General features: G+C 41.9%; 1 protein-coding gene across 1 annotated transcript; it reads right to left on the reverse strand.

The window, feature by feature from the left end:
- Positions 1 to 8,667: 8,667 nt before the first annotated feature.
- TMED7 (transmembrane p24 trafficking protein 7) lies at positions 8,668 to 19,837 on the reverse strand. Its single transcript, XM_047860534.1, has 3 exons — positions 19,344 to 19,837; positions 13,991 to 14,236; positions 8,668 to 10,086 (listed from the first exon to the last, which is right to left on the reverse strand). The coding sequence occupies exons 1-3, from the start codon at positions 19,533 to 19,535 to the stop codon at positions 9,850 to 9,852; spliced, it is 675 nt and encodes a 224-aa protein (XP_047716490.1). The 5' UTR covers positions 19,536 to 19,837; the 3' UTR covers positions 8,668 to 9,849.
- Positions 19,838 to 26,644: the final 6,807 nt, after the last annotated feature.

Genomic DNA, 26,644 nt, shown 5'->3' on the forward strand with positions numbered 1-26,644 from the left:
CTGACTTCAGCTCAGGTCATGATCTCACTGTTCGTGAGTTTGAGCCCCGCATCGGGCTCTCTGCTGATAGCTCAGAGCCTGCAGCCTGCTTTGGATTCTGTGTCTCTCTCTCTCTCTGCTCCTCCCCTGCTTGCTCTCTCTCTCTCTCTCTCTCTCTCTCTCTCAAAAATAAACATTAAAAAAATAAAAAATATATATATAAACAGAAATTATGAACTCAGTGAATGAGTCTCCTGGCAAACTAAAAATAGCTAAAAAGTGACTTCATGATTTACAGGCTACATAAGAAGAAACTATCTAGGATGACACAGAAAAAATAAACACAATACACACAGAAAAATGAAGACAGAGGAAACATACCAAGAAGGTCTAACATGTGTTTACTTAGAATCCCAGAAGTCAAGGACAGAGAATACTGGGCAGAGGAAATACCTAAAGAATATAATTGAGAGTTTTCCAGAACTGATGTATCAATCCACATATCTAAGATGCCAAACAAAACCCAAGTGGAAAAATAAAATGAAATCCTCACTTAGACACAGCATAATAAAACTGCGGAAAAGCAAATACAAAGAAAAAACCCTGAAAACAGCCGGAGGAAAAAGACTCTACTAGTTTCAATGGAGTAAGAAACTAACAGTTGATTTCTTCATGGCAATTATAGGGAAGCCAGAAGACAATGGGAAGGTTATCTTCAAGATCATCACCCAAAGAGAATTCTATGTCCAGAAAAAATTGATCGCCTTTAAAAATGAAGGCCAAATAAATACATATCTAAAACAATTTTTTTTCAAGGGTAATCTATTTTTGAGACAGAGAAAGACAGAGGGAGACACAGAATCCGAAGCAGGCTCCAGGCTCTGAGCTATCAGCACAGAGCTCGACACAAAGCTAAACTCACGAACACAAGATCATGACCTGAGCCAAAGTCAAACGCTTAAGCAACTGAGCCACCCAGGCGCACCATAAAGACATTTCGGAAAAAAAAAAAAAAAGTGAATCTGCCTCCAGCTGAACTGCACTAAATTATCCCAGATGGTAGTTCAAAGACACAGCAAGGAACAGAGAGCAAAAGTGATGGCAAATATAGGTAAATCTAAATGAATGGTGACTATACAAGACAATAAAGACTTGTCTTTAAAGAGATACAAAATACATGACAACATATAAGTTGAGAGGGAGGTAAATGGAGTCATGAGGCAATTGTTATCCAATGTCAAATAATTTAAATCACACAGAGAACATATTCTCTAATAACAGTTCAATTATAACTTAAATAGCTATGTTTGAACATGAAGAACTATAGCTCCAAATAATATCTGTGGGTCAAATTATAAGTAATAATGAGAGCAGAGTATTCTTTGAAATTATCGAGTAACTAAACTAGATATCTCCGCTTGGAGAATGGAGGTTGTGGTTTGCAGAGCTCCAGAACAGCCTCTACATTCCTTCCCCATCCCCAGATCCATACCCTTGTGAGGGCAGAACATATAACTTGCTTCTTACCAACAGAATAGGGCACAGGTAAAAGGATTTTGGAGATGCAATTAATGTTCTTATACTGTTGGCTCAGAGTTAGTCAAAAGGGAGCTTATTCTGGGTAGTTTTGACCTAATCTGGTGAATCCCGTCTGGCCTTTTCTGAGACTCAAAGTAGCAGAGTCTCTCTTACTGGCCCTGACGAAGCATACAGTGGAGACATGGTCTGGAGAGGCAGCCTCTAGTGGCAGAGGGCTGCAAGGAACTGAATGTGGTCAACAATCTGAGGAGTTTGGAAGAGGACCGCAAGCTCCAGCTGAGAACACAGTCCAGGGTAGTAACTGATGCAGCCTTGTGAACCCCTGAACAGAGGACCCATCTAAGCTATGCGTAGACTCTTGGCCCATAGATACTGTGAGATAATAAAAGTATGCTGTTTTATTTTTATTTTTTTGAGAGTGTGTGCGTATCTGTGCTTGTGCATGAGCAGGGGAGGGGCGGAGGGAGAGGGAGAGAGAGAATCCCAAGCAGGCTCCGCGCCCAGCATGGAGCCTGATGTGGGGCTTGATCCCACAACTTTGAGTTCAAGACCTGAGCCAAAATCAAGAGTCAGAGGCTGAATCGACTGAGCCACGCAGGTGCCCCAAAGGTATGCTGTTTTAGATGGAAAAATTCGTGGTCACTTGACACAGAGCATAGAAAATGAACATACAGCTGAAGTAGCATTTAGAAGGAGATCTACAGTTTTAAATATATAGTTGACTAGAAAGGTGAACATTTGAGCTAAATATCCATTACAGTACTACAGAAAAGTGACAAACTCAACCTAGAAAAAAGGAAATCATAAAAAGCTGGAATCAATGAAACAATGACAACAACAAGAAACCAAAATATTGGTTCTTTGAAAAAAAATAATACAGATGACACCCCTCTGAAAAAAGGCTGGGCAAGTAAAAATGAAAGATGATGAAAGAAATAGTATAAATTTGTATGCCACAAATAATAGTATCAGGAATGACAAGGGGGGGACATCATTACCGATCTGGCCTATGTTAAAAAGAGGGCAGGAATAACACTGTGCTAATAAATTTGAAAATGTAGATGAAGTGCACAAATTCTCGGGAACATTCAATTTGCCAATATTCTACATGAAGAAATACTCTTATTAATAGAAAGAAAATTTCAGTGCCTGGGTGACTCACTCGGTTAAGCGTCTGACTCCTGATCTCCCATGACCTGGCTCAGGTCATGATCTCGTGGTTTGTGGGATGCAGCCCCGCATCAGGCTCTGGGCTGACAGCGTGGAACCTGCTTGGGTTTCTCTCTTTCCCTCTCTCCCTCTGCTCCTCCCCTGTTCATGTGCTCTCACTCTCTCTCAAGACAAATAAATAAACTTAAAAAAAAAAAAAGCTATTTTAAAAAAACAGAAAGAAATTTGAATTGGTATCCCACAAAGATGCCAGGCCCCACACATAATTCACCTAAGATTTCTAATAAACATTTATGACAGGAGTAATGCACATCTTAGAGACACTCCTCCAGGAAACAGGGAAAGAAAGCCACTCTCCAACTCATTTTACAAGACTATATCATTGTGATATTAAGCAAAAATCTTAAAATAAGCCAAATCAAAAACAAACCAATCAAATCATGGCCAGGTTGGTTTTACTTCAGGAAAGGAAGGTTGGTTTAACAATATGAAACCAATCCATGTAACGAATCATGCTAATGATTAAAGGTGGAAAAACAACAATTTTTTGCAATACAGAAAGAGCTTTTGAAAAAAAATTTTTTTTTCTTATTTATTTTTGAAACAGAGAGAGCACAAGCAGGGGAGGAGCAGAGACAGGGACAGAGGACCTGAAGCAGACTCTGCACTGACAGTGGTGAGCCCGATGTGGGGCTAGAACTCACGAACTGTGAGATCATGACCTGAGTCACCCAGGTGCCTCCAGAAAGAGCTTTTGATAAAATTCAGCAACATCTGTGATTATGAAAAGCTCTTCACAAACTAAGAATAGATATTTCTCAATTTAATAAAAATACCATAAACTGCTTACAGAACACCTGGAGTGCATTCCCAAAACAAGCATGCCTATTATGACCACGTCTCTTCAACAGCGTACTGGGGGTCTGCCAATGTAATTAGACAAGAAAAAGGAAGAAAACCACAAAAGTTATGAGGAATGGAAAGAAAAGCAAATCTGTTCTGACTTGTAGGTGATGTATTTGCATATTTAGAAAGTTCAAATGAATCTATAGAGAAATTACTAGAATTGATAAGCGAATTGCAGCAAGGTTACCAAACAGAAAAATCTGTTTAAAAATTTTATTTCTGGGGCATCTGAGCGGCTCAGTCAGTTAAGTGTCCAACTCTTGGTTTCGGCTCAGGTCATGATCTCAAGGTTCGTTGGTTCGAGCCCCACATCGGGCTCTGCACTGACGGTGCGGAGCCTGCTTGGGATTCTCTCCTGCCCCTTCCCTGCTCACTCTCTTTCAAAATAAATATATATTGAAATTTTTTCAATTTCTGTGCACCAGCAACAAACAAAATTTAAAGACATCATTTACAATAGCATCTAAAATATAAAGAAAACAATTGTTAATGTAACAAAATTTATGGAATGCTTTATGAAGAAAATCACAAAACTGTTATCAAAAGATCTAAGGAAGTCCTTATCAATGGAGAGATGTTCATTCAATGGAAAATGCACTATTACAGAGAGGATTAATTAATTAAGTATAATTCCAACAAAAATCCTAAGACTTGTTTTGTTGAAACTTGGGCAAATTCCAAACTTCGTACAAAAATGCAAAGGATAGGGGCGCCTGTGTGGCTCAGGTGGTTGAGGGTCTGACTTCGGCTCAGGTCATGATCTCATGGTCTGTGGGTTTGAGACCCACGTCGGGCTCTGTGCTGACAGTTCGGAGCCTGGGCCCTGCTTCAGATTCTGTCTCCCTCTCTCTCTGCCCCTCCCCCGCTCGTGCTCTTTCTCTCTCTCAAAAATAAACATTAAAAAAAAATTTTTTTAAATGCAAAGCATAGATGACAAAGATGACAGCCCAAATCTTGAAGAAAAAGGTTATAAAGATGCTTTACCTAACATCAAGAATTTTTTCTTTTTATGAGAGAGAGAGAGAGAGAATATGAGTCGGAGAGAAGGGCAGAAGCTTAAGCAGGCTCCAGGCTCAGCATGGAGCCCAATGTGGGGCTTGATCCCATGACCTTGGGATCATGACCTGAGCCGCAATCCAGTCGGGACACTCAACCAACTGAGCCACCCAGGTGCTTCGGAAATTATTTTCATTACCGGAACATTGCTGATCTCTAGTGGGGAAATTCAGGGATGTGATCAGGAAAGGATACCCAAAAGCCTTCCAGGGTGCTGGCAAGGTGGCATTTAACCTGAGCATTGGTGATATGAACGTGTGTTACATTATTCCTCTTTATATACATCTAATAACTTTTTTTCAGGCTTATTTTTTTTAAGTTTGTTTATTTTGAGAGAGAGAGGGGAGAGAGAGGCAGAGAGAGAATTCCCAGCAGGCTCTGAACTGTCAGCACTGAGCCCGATGCAGGGCTCGACCCCATGATTTACAAGATCATGACCTGGGCCAAAATCAAGAGTCAGACACTTAACCTACTGTGCTACCCAGGCGCCCTTAATAACTTCTGCTATTATGTCCACTTTTATTTACCATTTTAAGTTTAAAATTTTGTTACAGATGATAGAATACCAGTTCTTAAAATATAGGGACACCTGGGTGGTTCAGTTGGTTGAGGGTCTAACTTTGGCTCAGGTCCTAACCTTGCAGTTTGCTGTCAGTGCAAAGCCGCCTTTGGATCCTCTGTCCCCCTCTGTGCCTCTCTCAAAAATAAACATTTAAACACATACACACACATACACACACACACACACACACACACACACACACACACACCTGAAATACATCTAAGTGGACGGTGGGATGAGTGGACTTTATTCTTCGAATTATTATTTCTCAAATTCTTGTGCTGCCTTTTCTCTTTAATTAAAAAGATTGTGCCAGACCAGCGTTACTTCTAGTAGATCTTGATTTCAGTGAGTAATAGGATCATTTCTAATAATGTCTTATGGATAAAATGGAGAAATGTAGAATGAAAGACAGCACATTTGGTGGTTAGGGATAACATCCTTGTATTTTCTTCCTGGATTTGGAAGACAGAAGACATGACAGAGAAGTCAGACCAAACATCCCTTCTATTGTTAACAAAGTAAAAGAATGTGTTTTTTTCAATATGCAGCAATGGGGACTGGCCAATAGTCCACCTATCTCTGAATTAGAGATTAATCCACTTAACCACTGGCCTACCTAGACAACCATGAGTTTCCCCTGTGGGGAGACAAAGTTAAAACTCCTCGGGGAGTAAATCTTTTGATCTACATATTCTTTTACTTCTAGCACCCTGAAAGGTCTTAAGCCTCTCTTGAGTCCATTCCACTTCACTATTTACGTAACATTAGCTGCTCAGAGACCTATCCTGTCTCCCCAACTAAGTTATGTTCCTGGTGGTCAGAGTACTGTACTCATTTCTGAAATCAGAATTCTAGATCATTCATGCACATGATACTTTCATATTCGTGTTATGTATTTACTTAAGAGCCGTTAAGAATACAGGCTGCGGTAAAAACTTCAGAAACTCCAGACAGATCAAGAGACTAGAACTGGACCAATGAGGAAAATACAGCATTTATTAAGGGCTTGTATAGGGTGGCTACTGATCCTAAGTGTTTCGTGAACATCTCATTTTATTCTCTTTATAGCAGCTTTTACCTTAGCGACAGGTGAAGACACAAATAAAGTTAACACAATCACTTGTGTGAGGGCACACAACTATAATTTGCACTTGGCGGTGACGCCAAAGCTAAAGCCCTGAACTGCTGCTGAGCTATAGGGAAACCACGAGAGCTAAGCCTTCTGAGATCTCTCCTTGGTTGGTGTCTGTAAGGCAGTACTGACTGCACCGTGGTCGTGGGAGAGGTCTCGGGAGCCAGAGCGCCGTGCTTCACACTCAGACTGTGCTAACGATACTGAGATACAGGGGGGTTTCTTAACCTCTCAATGCCTTCTTCATCTCCTTGTCTGTGAAATGGGAAGAATATCCTCAGTGCACAGGATTATCGCCAAGATGAAATGTGTCCATGCAAGTAAAATACTTAGCGCGGCACCTGACTGCACATATCAACCTGTATTTACTGCTGGGTCTCTGCTACTTTTGTAGAATTTTGCCCCAGAACCCAAATGTCCCCTGTGAGTACATCATGAAGGGTAAGAAAACAATTGAGGAAACTTGGCATTATACAACCTAAGGCTAATTGACTTAAAAACAAAGAGCTTTTTAGGGAACTGAGGACTTTACTCCCTTTCACCCAAAGCTTCCAGTGAGAAAATGCAAAAAGGTTTAAAATGAGGTAGTTTAGAGGTGGTATTCTTCTTCTTTATCATTCTTTCTTGGCCAGTCCCTGAGATGTCTAGATGAAACACCCAATAAAAACCACTCTCTCGCTACAAACTGTACTCCAAGCTGCAAGTTTTTAAGAAGCTGTAAAAAGACAAATCCTGACAGAAACAAGTGAAGTCAGTTTGTTGAAAGATTTTTTTTTTATTCTACAAGAATTGATTGGTGCAATCCTGCAGGACCCACATGTGTTTAGAGAAATTTTTCTTTTCAAAAGTAAATGAAAACCCCCTTTGAATTATTTATATATTAACTTCTGAAAACAATAGTCATAGGGTCTGCTTTGTCCTATAGAACTATAAATGTTACACAAACTGAAGCAAAAATGGATGTACAGAGATTTAAATGAAACCTTCCAAAGAACAAAACCGCTCCTCGGTCCACTGTATTTTCAAAGTTGATTATCATCAAACCAGGATGAGAGCTGTGAACCACAAACCGTTTGTGTCTTTAATAGAAAAAACCATGTTTAGATTAATTAGCAAAGTAGTATCTTAAAATGGATCTTCACACAGTTGATATTTTAGTAATAAACCTGTATATCAAGGCCCTTTCCATTATTTATTTTACTTTAAAAATATATACAGCTAAGGATGTTAAATATATATTCTGAGCCATATGTCTAAACATAAATATTTGGGAAATTCAAACTCTTTCAACAAGTTACGAAAGGATTAAAGAAACGAGAGGAGCTACAAATTATACAGCAGGAGGAAGAAAAAAAAGTTCTTAAACATTTAGGTCTGGATAGATAGGTATTTTCTGATTTCAATATACATACCCAGTTGAGAATAGACAGCTGTCAAACTTGAACCAGTTACAGAGAGTGTCGACTACGCCTGTACTATTTTCTACAACAGGAAACAACGGTGACTTCAAAAATTTCAAGACAGCTCGATAGTTTCATCAGAAGTTATTTGTAGTAATCGTCTAGTATCGTGTAGTTCTGGGAGGCGCAGACTGAATGACTGCATCACCTAAGCCAAACCAGGTGCATTGATGCTGCCTGACGGGGATTAATTATGGTGGAAGGTATCGGAACACAACAGAGCAGACAGGCAAGCGGAGAAGGACAGATAACATACACCCGTGCGGATCAATCACGTTAACGCTAGTGTTTCAAATCTAAATATACAGGGACACTTATAAAAGCTGCAGGACAATCCCGATACAAAAACCCAGAGATAAACCTGCAAAATGGTCAACTTCAGTTCCTAGTCTGCTGCTGAATAGCTTAAAGAGTAGCTATTTGGTCTTCGAGCATTTGAGAATGAAAGGGGTGGAAACGTGTTCATCCCTCACTGCACTGTAGCATCTGAAATGAGCAAGCACAACACCTTTGAATTTGTTTTGCTCTTACGTGCAGAACCGGTTCTACTTTTTGAAGACATTTAAAGATAGCTTTGCACTGAGTTAACTTCTAGTCCACAGTGGTTAAGTGACTAGAACTGCCATCCCATTAGCATTCTACAGGACAGTCTTGTTCAGCACTCCTCACTCTGGGGTGGGGGTGGGAGGCATGGCAAAAAGCAGCTGCAATTCTTTTTTTTTTTTTAACAGCAGAAAAGCTTGAAACATCTACAGAGTTTTGCATGTGTCTTGTATTCTATTCTGGAACACCTGAACAAAATCTTATTTCAGTCAGCTCGATCTATACAAGTTATAAAATACAAACACGTCTAAACCCTATAGCGTACAGGATATGCACTGTTTAATATTCATTAAGTGCAGTACAACTGATGAAGATTATCAAATAAGAAACACACGGCATTCTGAAGTTTTAGATCATCTTCGGGTCACTGACCAGAAATGTACAAATTACATGTGCAAGACAAAAAACAAACCAAAACCAAAACACACACAAAAAAGAAAGGATAAAATCCAAAGAAACCAACTTCTCAGTGCAGCACCCCCCTCAGGATATGGCACTTTTACAATGTGAGTATTACAGCGGTCAATTTAAGCCGGGAATGACTCAGACAGTGAAGCCACATTGGGGCAAGAACCAGCCCATCAAAATGTTAAAGTAAAACAGATGAACTTTTTTCTCTGTAAAAGCACTGAAAATGTAATATGCTCAGACAACTCACTAAAACTTTTCTCATTTCATTTGCCTCCCGATGTAGGATCTTAAGTTATTCTGTAATTATTCTACTTGTTTTAACAGACTGATTTTTAAGGCCTGTATAAATGCTGTTACGTTGCTGAAACCTACTTTTTTCTCTGTGGTGAGAACGTCTTCGTGGAAAAAAGAACGTATCGGCTTAAAAATCACAGAATGGAGACAAAAAACAAAAGACTGACAGTTTCCAAGCTAGTAAGAAATAAATTATACCATGATCCATCGATTTAAAATTATATCAATATTAACTAACATTTCTAGGGTGGCTCCCCCATGCTCAAATTAAACAGTGCAGACTAGGGCCTGGTACAGTGAATCACATTTGGTTTTCTGGAAAACAAAACTTTACTATAAACAATTAAAAGGCAATTCTCTTCCTCCACAACACACAGACATTAAATGGAAGGTTTTTAAAATATCCACTACCTATAAGAAAAGTACTTTTAAATGGCTAAAAGGAATCAAAATACCAAAGTTTAGTATGCGAAGATATAAACAACCAAGAAAAGATCATTGGTGCTGAATATTGAACATGAATAGCCCAAAATAAGTTCCGAAGTTTTGTCTACCTTTACAAATTAAAAAAGGTGTCCTTTCCACAGTTTGGGGATATGTGCTGTACATCCCCCCCAACAAGTGTATGAGTAAGGTTTAAAAATGTTGCCAATAGTAAGTTCTTCGGTACCTAAAATTAACCAGAGGACAGCAATATTAATGGTGGCAATGGTGCAGCAATTCTCAACACGTAGTTACGATCCAACACGAGTTGTGGTGGTTCTTTTATCTGAGAAAAAGCTTTTCAGAAGAAATACCTGCCCTATGCTAACCACCAGAAGAATGAGGGCTTCTCCTACTGACCAATAGGCCACTCTCGTATTTAGATCTTCTGCTCGGCTTCGGCCTTGGGCTTCTCTCAAGCGGAAATGAGTCTGATAGTCGATGACAGACTTTAGAGCTTCGTGAATTGAAACACAGGCAGATTCCATCTAAAGAGAGATAGGTGCAGTTAGTAGGTGGGACACTTTCTGCCCTATCCATCTAATATATTCATCTTCCAGTTAGATCTCAATTCCACATCTGATTAACACACCACTGAACTGGCACTCACTCATTCACCCGCTCATTTACGCCACTGGTTCCGGCAATGCAACCGGCCCTTTCCTTCATCCCCACTAGGACAACTGGTGAGGCCGGAGATTCGGTGAGGCAGCGGCTTGCCCCGAATTGGAAAGTCACAGCGGTGGTACCTGCCATGTGCTAGACAGAATGCTAAGCTGACAGCAGCACAAATACTTATCAGTGACAGTGGGTGGTTACAGAATTTCAAGTTCAGGCTCCCCCAGGAGGATGAATTAGGAGGAAGAGAATGGCAGGGCAGAAAATTTGATCAATAGTGAGTACAAAGTCCAAATAGATACAAAAATAAACCAAGCACCAGACAAAGTTAACCATCTTAAAAGCAGTTGAGTCTGAAAGTGATAGGTCAGGGCGTCAGTGTCTTTCTTTAATTTATCAATTTGCTAAACATATGTCCTCCCTCCTGCCAGTCAACCAACACATACATTCTCAGTGGGAGGAAGTTTCAGTTTCACTGTGTAATCCATTTGCCAGCCTTCATCTGATGACACCTTACCTTTCTATACATTCATCACACTATCTGCTTTGAGAAAGGGTAAGTGTCTAAATTTTTTGTTTGTACAGCAGAGTTTAATATTTTTCTACTGATGAAAACTTAATCCTAGTGATGAAATACCTGTGTTATTATTATACTTATTCTACATCACAAACCATGTATTAAGAATGTTACAAACAATCTGAGGGTTTTCTCGCCCTTATCGCTAAGGAAGGAACTGTTGATATATACTGTGCACAGCCACACAAAGGAAAAATATCTTTATGATATAGGACAGTGATGAGGGCCACGGAGTACGGGAAGCAGAAGGAGGAAGATGGCGAACATTACTACTTTCCTGTATTCTGGAAAGTTCTCCAATAAATGAAGTTTATTTTAGCAACCTTCCCATTTTCCTTTCTGCTCCTCTCTCTCCTTTAGACCCCAAAACTGTCAAGCTAACTCAGTCACTAGAAAACCCCCATGTCACAAAGTTATTTGGGCTCCTCTCTACTAGTGTTTACGACTTGTATAACTTCTTCCCTCCTTTCACTAATAAACCCACAGAATCTCTCAAAAGATTCTGGGATTTCTTTTTTCTGGTCTTACTTTTTGTGAAGGAATAGAGAACTAGAAAAGAATTCAAACATTTAATAAAGTTTTTGCCAAAGTAAGATGAAAGAAATCACTTATAAAAATATTCCATTAAAGGTGCTTCTACAAAGTACGAGAAATTACGTGGTCCACGAAGTACGAGAAATTACGTGGTCCACAAATTGCATGTACCTGTTAGATGGACACCCAAACGTTTTTCCTGTTCCTGTTTTGTCGAGGGCCCTAAGAATCAAAGATTAGCAAAACGGTGCTAAAATGAATAATCACATGTTCTGATCTGTGGTAGGAGGCTCCGGAGGCGCTTCTAGACTCTCTCTCCTTCTCAGGCGTTCTCAAAGCGGGACGGAGGCTAATCCTGGGAAGCGTGCACAAAAGCGAGGATCTGATACAAATTCAGAATGTTTAAGGATTCCTGGAAGTCTGACACGGAGTAAGGGTTAAGAAGCACTGGATGAAAGAACATCACAGAAATAAAGGGACTAACCGCACGGATTCGTATAATTTTTGAGAGGTTTCCCTTTTTTCCCTACCTCTTCTAATAAGGAGAAGTGTTCAGATTTAAGTCCATGTTCAAAAAGTTCATATTCCAAAGAACGTGGTACAGTGAGCCCCCAGGTCAATCATTAACACGTGGCTAATCTTGCTTCACCAATATGTACGTATTCCTCACCTATTTTTCTCCCCACTCCAATTAATTTGAGGCAAATCCCTGAGCTGTTATCATTTTAACTATACTTTTATACTTTATATTCATTTCTGCAAGGCAACACTACACTAAAAGCTACAACGCTGGTAACATTAGCACACGTAAAACAATTGAAAAATGGTTCCTTAGAGTTTTCAATATAAACTCGGTATTCAAATTTCTCTAAATATCTCAAAAGTTGTTTCCAAATCAGAATCCAAACAGCTTCGACCCCAATCGTCTGATGTGTCCTTCAAGGGTTCTTGAATCTTTTGGTTCTCTTCCTGTCTTCCCTTCCCACTTGAAGAAACTGGGTTCTCTGTCCTGCAGCATTTCCAACTTCCTTCTAACTTCCAATGTTGTGCACTTCATTAACGCATATTATCAGAAGACACACAATGCCCAGTTACCTCCCCATCTGGAAATGGCCATTAGATTTGGTGCTATCAGTGTGATCTAGCCATGGTACAATTCCCCCACAGCTTTCCACCACTGGCTTTAGCAGTGACTGGTAACACTGTCTACTCCAGATCCATCATTTTACTAATAGGTGAAAAATGGTGATTTACTACAACTCGGTAACTTATTCTGCATTTACCAGCTGGTACACTTTTCTATTCTAAGATGTGAACAACTGTGTTGTGAGTGTCACCAACCGTAGGAGGTATGAGGGACTCATTAGCTTTTCAAAAGTAGAAAAATGAGATTAAGATAAAAAATGTGATACAAATAAAGGAGATTAACAGCTATTAACTGCTTTATTACCACTCACGTGTTATATTTATCTATCTGGCTTGTAGAGCAAGCTACCTTATACAAATTAGAATTCATGAAGCTTATGTTACAAACAAGGGCCCCAGAGAAAAACCTTTTTACAAAGCAAAGCGCCATTCACACGGCATGGTAAAATAAAAGAACATTTCTAAAAGTAAGAGTGTATGAATACATCCTGTTAATGCTCATAGTAGGATTATGAGTTAAGGCTCCTGTACGTTATTATTGAGGAGGGCACTTGTTGGCATGAGCACTGGGTGTTGGATGTAAGTGAGGAATCACGGGAATCTACCCCAAAAACCAAAAGCACTCTTTACACACTGTAGGTTAGCCAATTTCACAATAAATTATACTAAAAAATAAAGATAAAATAAATATACATTAAAAATAAATAAACATTTCAAAAAATTTAAAAAATAGTAAGTAACAAATAAAAATGGCTTCTGTCACCACATGACTTGGGCCAACAACCTAACTAGAACCTGGGAACAATGAAATACCACTTTAAGGGCTTAACAAGTAGAATTAACAAATAATTCCTTCGGATACCTAATTGAGTACCTTTTAGATAAGATCTAAGCTCACATTCTGTTCAAGCTGGAATGAAAATGGCCCTTCTCACCACCTGAGCCGCATCTGTTCACAGACTTTACATCTCTTTCCTTCTCTTTCTCTCATTAAGCTCTTCTTCAACATAAAGTCCAACCTGCCTTCCTTAACTATTTTTGTTAGATGGCTTACCACTGATCTTTAATATTTTGCCCTAAGTTCTAGCAAACATTCTAGGAGCAGCCTGAATGAACACTAAACACTGGGAGAACACTACCAGGTGGCATATTGATTATAGATTAACGAAGGCATCATTTTGTTTCCAGTTATACCAACCTGCCGGGTTATGGAAGCCATATTCCTCATGAACCACAAAAAATGCTTCCGAATGCTGGAGCACTGTCCAGTCTTCCTAAATTTCCTTTCCCACTGAAGGGATCCTCCTCCTTACACTTCAAAGTTCATAAAATCCTTTCACAGTGGTCTCCACCAAAAATGTCTGAAGTTCCCTGAAATGTCTAATCTACTATAAGAATTAAGATGGATCTGAAAGACTGTGTGAAAGTCTCAAACTCTGTGTTCATCAGTGGGTGAATGCGTGTGAAATTATGCTTTCCCTCCGTCTCAACACACCATTCTGTTGCTTTTCATTTACCTGGGTAAGAGCACTGACTCGGTTCTCACTAGGAAACAAAGGCGGGTCTTCTCCAACTTGAAAATCAAAATACACGGTTTTGTGTGTGAACGTGGAAAATTCATTGCTGAAACAAAACTTGTATGTCCCGTTTTTGGAGGCGGTGAAGGTAAAACTATCATACTGTTTCTTCATCTCTTTGTATAACACGTTACCATCAGGATCTTCTAATCGACAGTCTACATCATAGTGTCCACCAGTAATCACCTATGAAGACAGAGAAAAAGGGAAGAAAGATATCACTGCAACTCACAAGTCTGACAAAGCAACCAGACTTCCTGTTAAAAGGATAAGACTCCTGGCAGTGGACTTTCACTATCAAGGGCAATTTCACATTTTTTAATTCCCAGCAGTGGATGGAATTTGGGAGGCAGATTTCAGTTCAACCAAAGCTTTACAGACACTGACCAAATTTCCCCATGATGGGAGAGAGAAACTACCTAACCAGCCAAATAACCATTCTAATTAACGCAGGTCTCTTAAATCACTTGAATCTCCCAACAAACCTACAAGAGAGGGTTTCTGCCCTCCATTTGACAAACTGAGAAACTGAGTTAAGATAAGCAAGCTACCCAAGATTGCTCATCTAGTAAAAGGCAGAGACAGAATCTGAACCCCAAAGTCACACTCTTGACCCTTAAGCTCACTGCCATGTAGTATTTTCCTTCCCTAAATTTTCTCCCCTCATTTCCTATGTGCACCATCCAAGCACACGCACGGATAGTGTAGTGCAGGAGGAAAGTACACCAGTCCTTAGCGTAACACCCCAAGCATATATCTATTATAGAACTTAAATTCACTTTAACGCCAAATTTAGGTTTGTTTCTTAAGTGCTTCTCTACGTCAGTTATATGGAATTTGATACACCTTTTGTTTTGAACAGCATTATGGACTGAACAGACCTGTGGGCTACTGATTCTAACAGTATAGCCTCATTTTGCAAATTTGTTTCCCAGAGAAATATCAATGATTAAACTATCCTGTTTATACACTTGTGATTAAAGCAAAAACAAAACAAAAGCAAACAAATCTTTTGCTTATCTGGAAGCCTGTATTAAAGGGCAAGCATATTTGAAAGGAAACCAGGGGGGTAAATGAAAAGTTCTGAAGAGGACTTTGGAGTTATTTTCAAGGGCTTGTGCTTCATCAGTTACAATTTAAAGGCCCACTTGGGTCGTACAAATGAAGGGGAGGGAGATTCTTCCTGAGGTAAGTAGACAAGCATAATGAGAGAGGAAAAGGAGAAAAGGATTAAAGAGGAGAAAGGCCTCCTTAGAGGACAAAGAATTAAGTAGGAAGAAAGAGGGAGGGGAGATGTAAGAAACAAAGGGTGCAGGCTGAAAGAATGGGAAAGAAGTGAGGAAGAAGAGATGCGGGTTTGAGGGTTCCCAACCCCCATGAGAGCAGGTGGCACAAGCCTGTACTTTCAAGTGTGAACTCTCCCGGTGAGCACAATGTTGCCATTCTAGATCTGCAGAACAGAGATCAAACCTCGCACTTCGAAGAAGGATCAGCTGCTAATGTGACCTTCTGTCACTTAGGAAATACGATGAATAACTGAATTATGTTACAAGATCACTTTGACAAATAAATGAAATATAACTATGTACTGAGGAAACTGCTAAGGAAACTGTTAATATGTAAATATTAACATACAGGTACGATGTTTCGACTTAAAAAGTGTCTTATCAACTGGGCTTTTACTGCCTCTCCAATGTCAACAACTTTTCCTCCAGGTGAAAGTCATGACTTCATTTTTATGTACCTGATTATTCGTACTTGGCCGTTGTGCTGTGAATGGTCAAATACAACAAAACTGAACAGGACCAGAACAGATAGATCACCATGCCACTCTTCCTCCAGCAAACTTCCAAACAAATCATCTTATTTCAGATAAAAAAAATACCCCTTTAGAATCTGTCCGGTCACATAATGTAGAAACTGGGAATCATCCCAAACGAAGTCTCCCTACTTGTCCGGTTAGTCACACAAATTTCTTGACGTTGCTGCCTCCCTCAAATTCATCCAGCCTCTTCCACTCCTAATCCAGAGTCTAGACAGGACTGAAGCCACAACTTCCTAAAAGGTCTTCCCGTAACCCAATCTCTTTTCCCTCGAAACCCAGGGGTTCTCAGTCTCAGTTGGTTTAGGGATGGATAATTGTTTGTGGCAGGGGGTTGCGTTGCCCGGGGCACCGTGGCATGTTTACAACCATCTCTGGTTTCCGTTCACCAGATGCCAGTAGAGTCGCCCCTCCCACGTCTCCTGGCCTCCCCATCACCCGTTCGCTTAAAACCTTGTGATAAATTCAGAAAAATCCCAACCTGTTAACAGTGCCATACCACTCCTCTGTGTCTCCTCAACAACCCTTTCTCTGTGTTCCAAAAATAGCAGACTGCCAGAAGTTCTCTGAACAGATCTTTGTTTTACATCTGCTCAAACAGTGGTGAGTTAAACAGGTCCTGTTTGCTCAACAATCACAGGACCCAAAACGACGATACTTACAGATCTACGGCTTATTACAGGGAAAGAACAGAATATAAAACATCACAGTCAAAGTGTCCACCAGAAGGGGGTCGGGGAGGTGAGGCATGGGCTCCTTTGTCCTCCCTCTGTGAGGACTGTAGCCAAACAAAGACTCTCGACTAGGAACCACACAAGTGTGCAAGGAACACCTTGCAACCAGTGAGTCCCAAAAAGAGGCCTGTCACTGGTCACACAGGCACATCCCTGCTATATTACCAGTCTCAACAGCACAGCCTTTTGGGGGGCTGGGGGATATCTCACCAACACCAGGTACAAATCATCAATCTCACTATTACCAACAAACAATGCTGACAAACTGGGACAAATCACCCCTGAAGCCCTTGGACCCACAGTTAGAAAGCAACACTATTACTCACTGTACTTCAGTGTGGGCTCAAGCTAATTTGAGGAACTGAGTCTCACAAACACAATCTACCTGCCTAGGATGTCCGTTCCCCTATGCCATCTTGTAGAGTAGCTCCTCTTTCTCTTAGACACAATTCAAACATCAGCCCCTCGGTGACATTTCCCTGGATGAGCCCTCTCCTGCCCAGCATTGTACCTAGTGTGTACCTTCACTGTTGCATTTAACACTGTATGACTGCATGTATCCATGTAAGCTCCCTGAGGTCAAGGTCAGTCTCACTGACCTTTGGGAGGTAGTGTATAGGAGTTAAGAACTTAACCTGGAACTGCATACTCATTCTGCCACGTGCTACGTTTTGCAACCTTGGGCTTAAAGCTTTCAAAGCCTTAGCTTCCTAAGTAAGGAAGAAGTAAGAACTCTACCCATTTCCTATGGAGGTGACCTGAGAATTAAGTAACACGCCTGAAATGCTTGGCGTGCTGTCTGCTACCTAACAGACGTAACAGCCCATAACAGTAGTGGTGGTATTCTCGGCACCAAGCACGGTGTCTGACGCTGATACCTGAAATACACAGACATTTTTATATTACGATTCCTGCTATCTTCTTTTCAGTCCCCTCGTTCTAACCCATGAAGTTAAACAAACCAAAGGGTGATCCTTAGCCTCCCTTCCCTTACTCACGGTAGCCAAAACATCATCAAGTCCTGTTGATTTCACCTACTGGCTTCTCTCCAATCCTTTCACTTGTCTCCTCCTCTACAGCTACCACCCTTGAAGCCTGGACCACTATAATAGTCTCCTACAGCCATCTCTCCAACACCCTAATACTTTCTCTACCTGCACAAGTGAACATACAGTTACCAAAACCGCGTGAATCATATCACCGCACTGCTCACAACGCTCTGATGGCTTTCCCATACTCTGAGGAAAAACTAAAATCCTTAACTAGGCCAGCAAGGCACATGGTCTCACCCCTGACCTCTCTTCCTCTGGCTCCTTATTCCCAAGTACATTGGATCTCATGATAGACCTCAAATTCCCAGCCACTCTTAACACTTTTGCAAAGGCTATTCTATTCCCTCACCACTCCCCTTACCAAAGTATGTACAACTAATCCTTTATAGTTCAGCCTAAAATCACTTCCTAAAGGAAGCTCTCATAGATCCCAAAGATTAGACCGTTTATCCTCTATTTTCTGCCTTTTTAAAAAAATTATTTCTTTATTTTGAGAGCGGAAGCAGGAGAGAAGCAGAAAGAGTGAGACACAGAATCCACAGCAGGCCCTGCACTGTCAGCGAGGAGCCTGATAAGGGGGCTTGAACTACGAACCGTAAGATCACGACCGGAGCCGGGATCAAGAGTCAGACAGACACTCAACCGACTGAGACACCCAGATTTTCTGCTCTTAAGGTAGTTTTGATGAATGAGCAGGTACTAATTAAGAAAAGGGTTGGATGCAGAAGGAATCGAGAATGATGGCGGCGAAACAATCTATTTGTACCACTTCCTATCACCAGCACCTAGCATTCAATAGCTGCTCAAATAAGCTAAACGAGTCTACCAACAAAACAGAAATAAAGACTGCTGGGGTGCCTGGGTAGCTCAGTTGATTAAGGTCCGACCCTTGATTTCTGCTCAGGTCATGATTTCATGGTTGGTGGGACTGAGCCCCACCATGGGCTCTGTGCTGACCACATGGAGCCTGCTTGGGAGTCTCTCTCTCTGCCCCTCCCCCCACACATCTGCTTTCTCCCCCTCTCTCTGTCAAAATAAATAAAGTAAAAAAAAAAAGAAAGAAAGAAAGATTGTTGTAGCAAACTTAAGAAAGTACATTCTGTTAAATAAAGTTTCTTTCCTATTAAAATCCCAAAGATGAAAAGGGTCCTCTCATTTATCACAGCTATTCGTTCAATGCCTTTGGCAGATGGTCTTCTAGCCTCGAAAGGAGCTCTTCCTGTGACAGGGACAGCATTAACCAAAAGTCCTAACATCAATGGAAAAACTGAAAAACAACGGAATTAGATATTGGCAGGACTTCAAAACTGATTCAAGGGGAGGTGTCAATCAGAGAGCAGGGGACCGGTCACTGAGCACTATACAACAGGAAGAAGTTCTTTTTAAAAGAAATGCTTTAAGGGGGAAAGTTCAATAGGCCTTAAAACGAAGAACATTTTGGAGCATAGAAGGAAAAGTCACAGGAACCATTTCTGGAACTCCTGTATCTTCATATTTCGTCTAAAATGGCTCTCGCCCAAGATGTATAACAGGAAAGGCAAATGCCCTGCATCAGCTACCTAGAGGTGATTCTTGACTCAGCCCAAGAGTGGAGAAACCCAGACAGGAACGAGTCACCAAGCAGGATGCAGCCCCGACCCTGGAACCGTGAGCTGGGGCCCCTGGACTTTCAGAGCTCGTCGTACCTGGAACTCGAGGGTGCACTTGGTGCCCTGCGTGATGTCCTCGTAGAAACACTGCTTGGCATTGTCCGGCAGCTCGAAGGTGATCTCGGAGGCGCCGCCGGGCCCCGGCACCAGCAGCAGCAACGCGAGCAGCCTGCAGCTCCAACGGCCCGCGGCGGCCGCCCAGCGCTGCGCGGACCCCGGCCCCGGCATCCCGAGGCGACCGAGGCGGCCTCAACCGAGCTGCGGGGAGACTCGGGGTCACGTCTGCGCGGACTCACCACGAGCGGCAGGCCTCGGTCCGGGCCGCCCGCGAAGACGCACGGGAGTCGCTCCGGGCCACGGAGAGATTCGCGATGAGCGACGAGCCGCTGGGAGCTAGGGAAGGGCGCGAGAGACCGGGGCCTGGGGCCGGGAACGACCTACAGAGCAGAGATAAAGCCGGCACAGCACTGGCGGAAAAGGCCTGAGATGGCCGGAAGTGGGACTAGCGCCTGGCAAAAGAGGGCGGGGCTTGAGGCACCTGCTCCAGCAACCCGGATGTGCTCGGCCCGGGCAGTGGGGAGAGGCCTTGGAGTGTGTACGTGGAAGCTCGCGAGACGTCTGCGTAGTCTCCGTCGGCGCCAGAGGCGAGGGGCGGGGCCAGCGTAATGAGCGTGGCAGGGCGGGCCCAGAAAAAAGGGTGTGTCCAACCGATGTCTAGCTAGGGCTTGTGGCCGGCTGGTACGGCTCAGCGAGCATAAACTACAGTTTTTCTTGTTCCTGTGAGAACTGATCGCTGGGGGGGGGGGGGGGGGGGGGGTGTCTCCGAAGGAGTTATGAGGAGCTCATTTTACCCTACGGGGCTAATAACTGGTAGTAGAGCACTTTGCAACTTGCTGAGAGTTTTCTCATAAATAATAACAAATATTTGGGGGAAGCAGTTTAGCCAGGAGCTTGAATACTGGGACCACTACCCTACAGGACTTTTAATCCCTGTTCTGCTACTTACTGGCTGTGTGACCTTGGGCCAGTTGCTTAACCTCTCTAATTCAGTCTTCGCAACTGTAAAATGAGGATAATACTACCTAACCCAGACGATTATTACAAGACCTTAATATTTGCAAAGAGTACCCAGGAGAATGATCATCATATAGTAGGCACTCAGTAAGCTTTTGTTAAATAAAAATAAACATCAGTTGAGGGTTCATTATCAGCATAGCTTCACCATAGCATATGCTATGGCACTATGCTAAGCCTATTACCCAGGGCTTTTGATCCTTCTCCCGTAAAGGAAGGTATTATGACTCCTGTTTTACCGGTAAGGAAATCGAAGATCTAAAAAGTTGAGTAACTTACCTAAGATCACACACTGGTTTGTGTTGGAGTGCTTAAAAAAATAGTAGGTAATTAACAGGTGTTGATTTCTTAAATTATACATTTTCTTGTGCATAAAAACACAAATTAGGTATCATTCCATTTTTTAATAAATGACCATGGTGAGGCTCGTGCACTTTAAGATGATCAGCAGAGGGTGGTAGAGGGCTTGATGAGAAGTAAATACAGATTCGGTGGTAGGAGCCAGGCGGGGAAGTGAGGGAGGTGGGTGCCGAGGTCAGGTAGGGGTGAGGGATATTGTTAAGGGGTGAGGGGAGGACGCAGTAACTCCTGTGGCCTTTGGAGGCCCAAACCCTCCGCCTGCGGGAAAGGAGCTCTAAGGAGATAAGATCTGGGGGAGACTGCACTTTCCTGAGAACTGGGCCAGAAACAGAAAGCTTATTTGTGTCTGTGAGTGGAAGGAGGAATGAATTTCAAAGTAGGAAAGGTGGGTTCTATTTTCTGACTCGTGAGTTTGCACACATACACACGATGTGACGTGATACAAACCACTAAAAAACAGTGTGGCATTATCTAATAAAGCAGAAGATACATACATATGCCTAGACATTCCACTTTGCTTCTACTTTATACTTTAGAGCAGTGTTTCTCAGAGTGTTCTCCAAAGAACCACCCCCCAAACCCTCCCAGGGGGTCTGAGATTACCTGAAAGAGGCTTTTATTCATCATATTTTTCAACCAAAACAACAAATAATGGATTGAATGTAAAAGCAGATGAGCACCCAGCTTCTTGTATGAATCCAGATATTAAAGAGATTTACAAAAACGTATAGCAAAACGTATAGCAATACATAGAGCAATAACATAAAAATGTTTATTTACTTTTGAGAGGGGGGGAGGGCCAGAGAGAGAGGGAGACACAGAATCAGAAGCAGGCCCCAGGCTCTGAGCTGTCAACACAGAGCTGGACATGGGGCTCGAACTCACAAACTGTGAGATCACGACCTGAGCTGAAGCCTGATGCTTAACCGACTGAGTCACCCAGGTGCCCCTTTCATTGTTATTTTAAATGAATTATTCAATATGAATTTGTAAGTGTCTTGGATCTCAATAATTTAAAATTTAAAAATTTTAAAATCAATTAATTCATTAAATGTAATTTATTTACTTTTTAAATTGTAAGATTTCGGGATCCAGAGTTGCTTTAGAGAAATTCCTGCACAAGTATACTAGGATACTTATATAAGAATGAAATCAAAGCCTAGTCATAGTTCTAAACTGGAAATACTCCAAATATCCTTAATCTGGGGTATATTCATAAAATGAGACATTATGTAACAATAAAAGTGAACAGATTATAGTTACCTAGGACAATATGGGGATATGGGGGGGGGATCTTATAAACATAATGCAAAATAAGCTAGGCTAAAAGCAAATCATACGCAATATAAAGGCTGACAATAGTCAAGACTGAAGGATATGGCTTTCCCTGATATATGGTGAAGCTATCCAAGGTATCAAGGGAATGATTATCTCAAATGTCAGGATAGATAGTCAGGGGGTGGTAAGTGGGAAGCAACATTAGATGGGGAAGGTGGGGGGCTTCCTCTGTGCTGGCAATACTCTTTTCCTTGATGTAGGGGGTGGCTTTTTCTAATGTTTATTTATTTATTTTGAGAGAAAGAGAGTGAGCAAGGGAGAGGCAGAGAGAGAGGGAGACAGAGAATCCCAAGCAGACTCTGTGCTGTCAGCTTAGAGCACAACTCTGGGCTTGATCTCACCAACCTTGAGATCATGATCTGAGCCGAAATCAAAAGTCGGACGCTGGGGCACCTGGGTGGCTCAGTTGGTTAAGCGGCCGACTTCAACTCAGGTCATGATTTCGCGGTCCGTGAGTTCGAGCCCCGCATCGGGCTCTGCGCTGACAGCTCAGAGCCTGGAGCCTGTTTCAGATTCTGTGTCTCCCTCTCTCTGACCCTCCCCCATTCATGCTCTGTCTCTCTCTGTCTCAAAAATAAATAAACGTTAAAAAAAAATAAAAAAGTCAGCTGCTTAACCTGAGTCACCCAGGCAGCCCTGACCTGTATTTTCATTTTATTTTAGTATTTGCATTTTATAATTCCTTGTTAAACTTATATATTTTATATACTTTTCTGTATATTATATTTCACAATCAAAGAAGAAAAGATTAATAGCAAAAGTGGGAAGTGGGTATATGGGGAAGAATTGTGTTTATTTTTGCCAATCAATCTACCCCTCTAAATAAAAGCAGAAAATGAATAAAACCAGATTCTTGCCCTTGGAGTGTTCATAATCTAGAAAATATCCATTTAATTTTGTTCCAGATTTTGAGTTTTCCCCTCATTTCTCAGAATTATTATAAGAATCAGTGAAGGCATATGTGAAATATCTTTATAAAATACACAAATTGATATGATCTCTATGTCAGGTACACACTCTTCCTAGAGACTACAAAATATAACAAGGAAAAAATAAACTGTGATCTTCTCAGCTTGTAGTGAACACAGCAATGGAAATTTTGACCCGAACCGTCTTTGAGCCTCGGTAGTCTTAAATTCCTTCCTAATGGAGGAAGTATGGTGTAATGTGGGACAAGTTACTTAACCTTTCTGAAGCCCAGTTTCTTCAGCTATAAGAGGGAAATAATAATACCTGTTTTGAAGGTGGCTGAGAGGATTGAAATACATAAGATCTAAATAGCACACTTGAAACTGCTCAGAATGCAGTAGAAACTCTGTAATTCTCCTTCAAAAGACTACTATTTTGGGGGGGTATGGTGTCTGGGTGGCTCAGTTGGTTAAGCCTCAGACTTGGTTTCAGCTCAGGTCATGATCTCACAATTCGTGGGATCAAGCCCCGCATCAGGTTCTGTGCTGACAGCTCAGAGCTTACTTGGGATTCTCTGTCTCCTTCTCTCTCTGCCCCTCTTCAGCACACACACACACACACACACACACACACACACACACTCATTCTCTCTCTCTCTCTCCCCACTCTCAAAATGAAGAAATAAATATTGAAAAAAACCCCAAAGACCACTATTTTGTTTAAAGTTATATTTCTTATGAGTCTTTTTTTTTAAATCAGGATTCATGCCCAGCACAGACCCCAACGCAGAACTTGAACTCAAGACCCTGAGATCAAGACCTGAGCTGAGATCAAGAGGTAGAAACTTAGTTGACTGAGCCACCCAAGACCCCCTTATGAGTCCTTATTGATATGGGGTCGCCTCTTCACTTCCTTATGTTACAGTAGGAGATTCAGATTATGTAATCAGATTAAAATTAGTGTAAATATAGAATCAAAGCAGTTTCATACTGAGGGGCTCAGGAATGGGGGTGGGGAGACACTGCTGTGACCGCATGGTGTCAGCATCACATGCGGATCAGGGAAGCTCTGAAACGAAGCATCTGCCCATGCAGAGCTCAAGATGGTTTGGGCAGCCCTGACACAAGGCGGTGGGGACCAGAAATGTCAGCATCTTCGCTGCAATGCCTCTTTATCTAAGTCTAAGCTATTCCCGAAAACACGACGGGTAATAATTTAGGTGCTAGAGTTAGACTCTTTCTTAGTATTTTTAGAGGTGGTCTACATGCTAGTATTTTAAATGGGAAAAATAATCATGCATTCTATATCCCTACAAAAAATCCAGCCAATTTTCCCAAATATCATGAACGTTGCTCTTTGACTCCTGTAACAATTTTTTAGTGCATGATTTAAGCATTTAAAATACTTATCATTCAGTTATTTGACAACTTCCTGAGCTCCCCAACAGTATGTTTCTGCACAGCCTCAAGGAGACTGACTATACACCATGAGATATGAATTATGGTTTCTTTTCCCACTGCAATGAACACGCTGTGCAGGGTAAATAAAAGCCATACCCTGCTGAGGATATATAAGGACACTTAGGAAACTAAAATTTGGTAAAGAGAGGCAGTTAAAAAATGGTTACTTTCTAATTGCCCCCAGGATGAGTGGGGTGGGAGGGGAGGAGGACCGTGGGTTTGGTAGATGTTTGGCAACTGGTGGGGTTTGAGGGAGAATGAACTAGTGAAATGTCAGTTGACTCAGGACCTGCTGGAGATTTGTCCAGGTCTAAAATCAAGGAATGGATAGACATTCTTCTCAACTTGGCAATCAAGGCTCAGTCAGTGACTGAGAAGCCCCACTTGAAACAAGAGGACAAAACCCAAAACAGCCAATGAAACAGCTCCCCAGGGGGCTCAGTGTCCGACTTTGGCTCAGGTTATAATCTCATGGTTCATGAGTTCCAGCCCAGTGTTGGGCTCCATGCTGACGGCTCAGAGCCTGGAGCCTGCCTTGGATTCTGTGTCTCCCTCTCTCTCTCTTTTCCCTATGTAATTATAGCCATGTCTATATTTACATTTATGTTTGAATTCATAGGACTATAACCGTAGCAACATCTGTGACTTTTTAAAAAAAGTTTTTCAATGTTTATTTATTTTTGAGAGAGAAAGAGACAGAACATGAGTGGGGGAGAGGCAGAGAGAGAGGGAGACACAGAATCTGAAGCAGGTTCCAGGCTCTGAGCTGTCAGCACAGAGCCCGACTTGGGGCTTGAACCCAGTAGCTGTAAGACCATGACTTGAGTCGAAGTCAGACGTTTAACCTACTGAGCCGTCCAGGTGCCCCCATCTGTGACTTTTTGCTTTGAGATGATCCCTTCCCCCAACGAAATGGCAGGATCAGTTTCCTAGAAGACATTTCTTATTTAATGTCTTAGTCGTTGGGTTGCTACCACAAAATACAAGAAATTTATTTCTCACAGTTCTGGAGGGTGGGAAGTCCAAGATCAAGTTTACAGCACAGTTGCCTTCTGGTGGAGGCCCTTTTCCTGTTTATAGCCCGTGCTTTCTCACTTTGTCCTCAACAAGGTGGAAGGGGCGAGGGAGGGAGCTCTGTGGGGTCTGTTTTATGAGAGTACTAATGTCATTCATGCTGACTCCACCCCTCATGACCTAATCATTTCCCAAAGCCCCTACTTCCTAATACCACCACTTTTAGAGGTTAGGATTTCAATTTCCATTAATACCATCACTTTTGGAGGTTAGGATTCCAACATAAGAGTTTAAAAAAATTTTTTTTTACATTTATTTATTTTTGAGAGAAAGAGAGAGGGGCGCCTGGGTGGCTCAGTCGGTTAAGCGTCCGACTTCACCCGGGTCACGATCTCGCGGTCCGTGAGTTCGAGCCCCGCGTCGGGCTCTGGGCTGATGGCTCAGAGCCTGGAGCCTGTTTCCGATTCTGTGTTTCCCTCTTTCCCTGCCCTTCCACCATTCATGCTCTGTCTCTCTCTGTCTCAAAAATAAATAAACGTTAAAAAAAAAAAAAGAAAAAAAAAGAAAGAGAGAGCACGAGTGGGGGTGGGGGCAGAGAGAGAGAGAGAGAGAGAGAGAGAGAGAGAATCTCAAGCAGGCTCCAGGCTCTGAGCTGTCAGCAGAGCCCAACGTGGGGCTCAAACTCGCAAACCATAAGATCATGACCTGAGCCAAAGTCTGACGCTTAACCGACTGAGCCACCCAGGCGCCCCAAGGTAAGAATTTTTTTTTTGAAAGGGGAAGACAGAAACATTCAGATTATAGCACTGAATAATGTGAAGATGATGTCTATAATGTATAGCCCACATAAACGTAACATAAACACCGTATATCCGGAAGGGTTCTGAGCCAGGTCTGCAGACCACTGTGCATCCTCTCCTCCAGATGTGTAAGCTAACATACATATTTCGGGTGACAGATCCCTACAGATCTGTTAGGTGAGTTTTGATTTAGAGTGAATTTGGAGTAAAACGGTTCGCAGTCTTCAGATAGTGAGAATTCGGGAGGTGAGGGATACCCGCATTTTTTGCCCAGCCCCCACAGAGGGCTCCCTGGTAAAGGCTTATCTGCTATCTCTGTTATTTAAGAAAAAGTCATGTGGGCACACTGACTCGTTATTCTTCACATTTCCTAATCTATTTG

The sequence above is a fragment of the Prionailurus viverrinus genome, chromosome A1 (genome assembly GCF_022837055.1).
Source record: "Prionailurus viverrinus isolate Anna chromosome A1, UM_Priviv_1.0, whole genome shotgun sequence".
NCBI lineage: Eukaryota > Metazoa > Chordata > Mammalia > Carnivora > Felidae > Prionailurus > Prionailurus viverrinus.

Excerpts from the sequence above, each read along its gene's own strand:
- TMED7 (XM_047860534.1), bottom strand. The coding sequence starts at position 19,535 with ATGCCGGGGCCGGGGTCCGCGCAGCGCTGGGCGGCCGCCGCGGGCCGT. Across the intron at positions 14,237-19,343 it reads AGTGCACCCTCGAGTTCCAG|GTGATTACTGGTGGACACTA; the intron begins GTACGACGAGCT and ends CTGTCTTCATAG. Across the intron at positions 10,087-13,990 it reads GAGTCAGTGCTCTTACCCAG|ATGGAATCTGCCTGTGTTTC; the intron begins GTAAATGAAAAG and ends ATCTCTCTTTAG.